This window comes from Pinus tabuliformis, chromosome 7, assembly GCF_031772625.1.
Source record: "Pinus tabuliformis cultivar Carrire ecotype Pingquan chromosome 7, CPIR1, whole genome shotgun sequence".
Taxonomy (NCBI): Eukaryota; Viridiplantae; Streptophyta; class Pinopsida; order Pinales; family Pinaceae; genus Pinus; species Pinus tabuliformis.
Window position 1 is genome coordinate 1,574,748,377 of NC_142293.1, and position 3,700 is coordinate 1,574,752,076.

At 40.4% G+C, this 3,700-nt stretch overlaps 1 protein-coding gene across 1 annotated transcript; it reads left to right on the plus strand.

The window, feature by feature from the left end:
* The first annotated feature begins 1,991 nt into the window (after window positions 1-1,991).
* LOC149254084 (RAF-like serine/threonine-protein kinase 20) lies at window positions 1,992-2,433 on the plus strand. The gene has a single exon (XM_089454676.1). The coding sequence runs from the start codon at window positions 2,035-2,037 to the stop codon at window positions 2,431-2,433; it is 399 nt and encodes a 132-aa protein (XP_089310802.1). The 5' UTR covers window positions 1,992-2,034.
* The last annotated feature ends 1,267 nt before the right edge of the window (window positions 2,434-3,700 follow it).

Genomic DNA, 3,700 nt, shown 5'->3' on the forward strand with positions numbered 1-3,700 from the left:
GTTTTGAAGAGGGAAACCTTCAACCAATAAAGGGAGGTCTCACCTCGCATAAAAGGGAGAACTTCAACTTGAAAAGGGAAGTCTCAATCTGTGATGATTTAAGGATGACCAACAACTCTGGAATGCTTAATGCAATTCCTGGAACTCTTCCAAAGCTGGCAAGAAGCTGGAGTCTTCTTCTAGAGGAAGTGTTCTCAATTTTGTTCCTGGAATTCTTCCAAAACTGGCAAGAAGCTGAAGTCTTCTACTAGAGGAAGTGTCCAAGATTGCCAACTGAAGGCATTCTCAGGGGCATCTTTGTTTCTGGCCACAACTCTGAAACTGGTGTGGCAGGTTGTGGCTCAAGCTCGCTTGATGTGGCTTTGAAGCTTGTAGATGACCATCATTTCCCCCCTGTTAGATACAAGGTGAGATGATGGAGAAAACTCAACTGCAAGATTGTTTAATACTCTGGAACAAGTTCTGACATGCGTTTGGAATATCTTCTTGGCTGTTGATGCCCATTGCCAAGAAGCGATCCATCCAAGATGAATCTTTGTTCTTGCGGCACGTTTGTTTCTAAAGCATTTGTGTGAAGAATGGGTGGTTTTATGATAGTGCTTACATGGATGAAGATCAAAACAATGATCTTTCAGATGGCCAACTCGATCACACTGTTGGCATTTCACAATCTGTTGTTGTTGTTGCTGTGGAAGAGGGGCAAAGTCTGGAACAGCTGAAGCTTAACTGTCATGAGGAGCAGGTGAACTATCATGAATGAATCCAGCACTTTGAAACTGAATGGGCTTTGAGTAGTCTGGAATATGAAAGGACAAGTCCTTGTCATATCCAAGACCAGTTCTGTGCTTGTTGTGGACAAGTTGTTCCCAAGGTCTTATGATGGGCTTGGGAAGTGCAGACTGAGTTTCTGCATTTGCATGTACAACTGCTACTTTATTGGGTTCTGGATCTGATTCAACCTCAATATTACTAATTTCACCACTTGTTGGTTGTTGATGGGTGTTTGTTTTAACCTTGAACAACATATTGTTTTGAGCAGAAAACAATTTGGAATGACAAATCTGTTGAAGCTCATCTTGCTGGAATTGAGATTCTAGTTGCAAAAAATCAATTTTTTCTTGTGCATCATGCAGGCAGGTCTGAATGTCACAAAGAGTGTCTTTGCTGACATTTACCATCCCACCAATAGTGGAGTGTATTAGTGTATTCAGTAACTCTAATACATCATCAAATCTAGCCATTTTCTCCAACTATAATACCTTGCGCTATAATTTACACAAAACTGGTTGATTAAATGAGAATTTGCAAGTTTTCAAACCAAATGGACTATAACTACGATAACTATAGCCTATTTTTGTTTGTTGAATGCTCAAAACTGTAAGCTTCTATCTGTATTTTGTAAGCGAAGGATGCATTTTGTGAATATTTCCTTATAATAAACACCCTCTTCTACATGTATATAGTATAGAAACAGTGAGGTTAAGAGTGACATAAATGTGTACAACACGAAGAATAAAGTGATGACTTCTCTACTCCAAAGTCTGCTATTAATTAGAGTTGTTCATCATGGGAAAGGAGAAAACCCATATCAAATGCCCAGTGGTATCGAGGATATATATATATATATATATATATCCAAGCTCAACACACATGCAATATATATATATATATATATATATATATATATATATATATATATATATATATATATATATATATATATATATATATATATCTATATATATAGATATATATCGCTCGGCTTCCCAACAAAAGCAATAAACAGTTTTGGAAGATAATGAAATTATTGCCTGAGTGAATCTAGAATACCTGGTCCTCCGTTGAGTTTGAACTCCTGTAATTCCATTTCATCTTACAAATTTTCCGGTAGCTACACCGCTCACGCTTCACTGCTCTGAGCCTCTGAAGGTGAGTCGTTAAATAGCGGGCTGGCCGCACAGAGCTTGGGCTTATCTTCAATCCGAGCATTTTCTTTATTGCTCTCTCAGTCTTTACTTTTTCATTTTATAAATTATGCCTTGCAGAATGGAGGAACAGACGACTATAACAGAAGAATATGACGATCAATTTTCTGTGAAATCTGATGAGAGCTGCAGTTCGAATCGTGTTAAGTTCCTGTGCAGATATGGTGGAAGGATTCTTCCCCGCCCCGGCGATGGCAAGCTCCGTTACGCTGGGGGACACACCAGGGTCGTTGCTGCCAGCAGAAGCATCTGTTTCGCAGATCTGATTGCCAAGCTGTCGAATGTTTTCGGGTCCGCCGTGCTGCTGAAATGCCAGCTGCCTTGCGAGGATCTGGATGCCTTGGTATCTGTTAAATCAGACGAGGATTTGGAGAATATCTTGGAGGAGTATGACAGGGTCGGTGCCAGAGAGGGTTTGTCCAAGGTGCGGGCCTTTCTTCCGTTTTGAAATGTCAATGAAAGACAGTCTTTGTTGATACATCTTCAGCAAAACCGCACTGACATGTGTCCCCCCAGTCAATGCTGGCGTATGTACAGCCTGCTCTTTAACTTGTCACGAAGGCCATGAAGTGGTACAGTTGTGGACGAGAAGGCGATTTAGATGTGACTGTGGGAATTCAAAGTTTGGTAGTATCTCTTGTAAGCTTATTCCAGACAAAGATTATCTTCCTGATTCTCCCTGCAATATGACTTTGCGCGGAACTTTCTGGCCATCTTTGAAAACGGCTTCACTATGCAAAATAACAACCACACCTCGTTCCACGGGGCAAAACACAGACAAAGTTTCTGGCTTAATTACTCAAAATTTCCACAAAATATAGAAAACCGAAGAGAAACTTTGCATTGATGCTTGTACTATAGACTCCAAATCGTATCCAGAAAACATCTAACCATCATTTTGGCTTTAGAAATCCATTTAACAAACGGATCCAGAGATGAACCCGTTTCAGCTCGACAATACTTTGAAAATTATTCCCAGAAAAGCCGTTTTTAAGGCGTATAATTAATTCAGATAGTACAATTTTACCGTGGAAGAGGCGAAGGCCAGCGTAAATACCCCACGCATATCCATCTTCCCATGGCAGTAAAAATGCCTCTGGTATATTAGGCTTGGGTTTCAGAAACGAAAATGTATTATAAAGCCAAAGGCCACTAACCTTTGAAGTCCGCAATCTCCATGATAAAAGGAGCTGGAATTCGATCTCCTTTCCCTTCAACGCACACTTCCAAATTATTCAGATGCAAATAATGGTCAGTGCACTGCAGAGAACAAATAATGCGGAACAAATATAATGGCTTTTGTTAGACAACAAATTTTAGTGGAGCATCAGGATCCCTATGGACAGGACAAGCGCATAATAAGGAATACCAAATGCTCTTCTTCTGTAAACTAGAAAGACGTTACACCCAAAAACATGCCAACAATGAGCGCAAGGAGGACAATTATGAACGGGCGCAGTCAATGGTTGAATGCAGGTATCCAGCAGCGTAGCAGTCAACTGTACAGGTAGGCTTGAGAGAAAATGTCAGGCAACTGACACCACAACGTTTACATGGGCAGCGCTTTTAAATGGCCAGCGTATTATATGGACAACGCTTTTGAATGGAGAGCAGAGTAGATTTTTTTTGTATGCAAGGTAGAACATAGGTAGAATCGGGAGTTACAAAGCAGAGGAAAGCCAAAAATGGCACTGGAGAAATAACAGGTTGCAGCT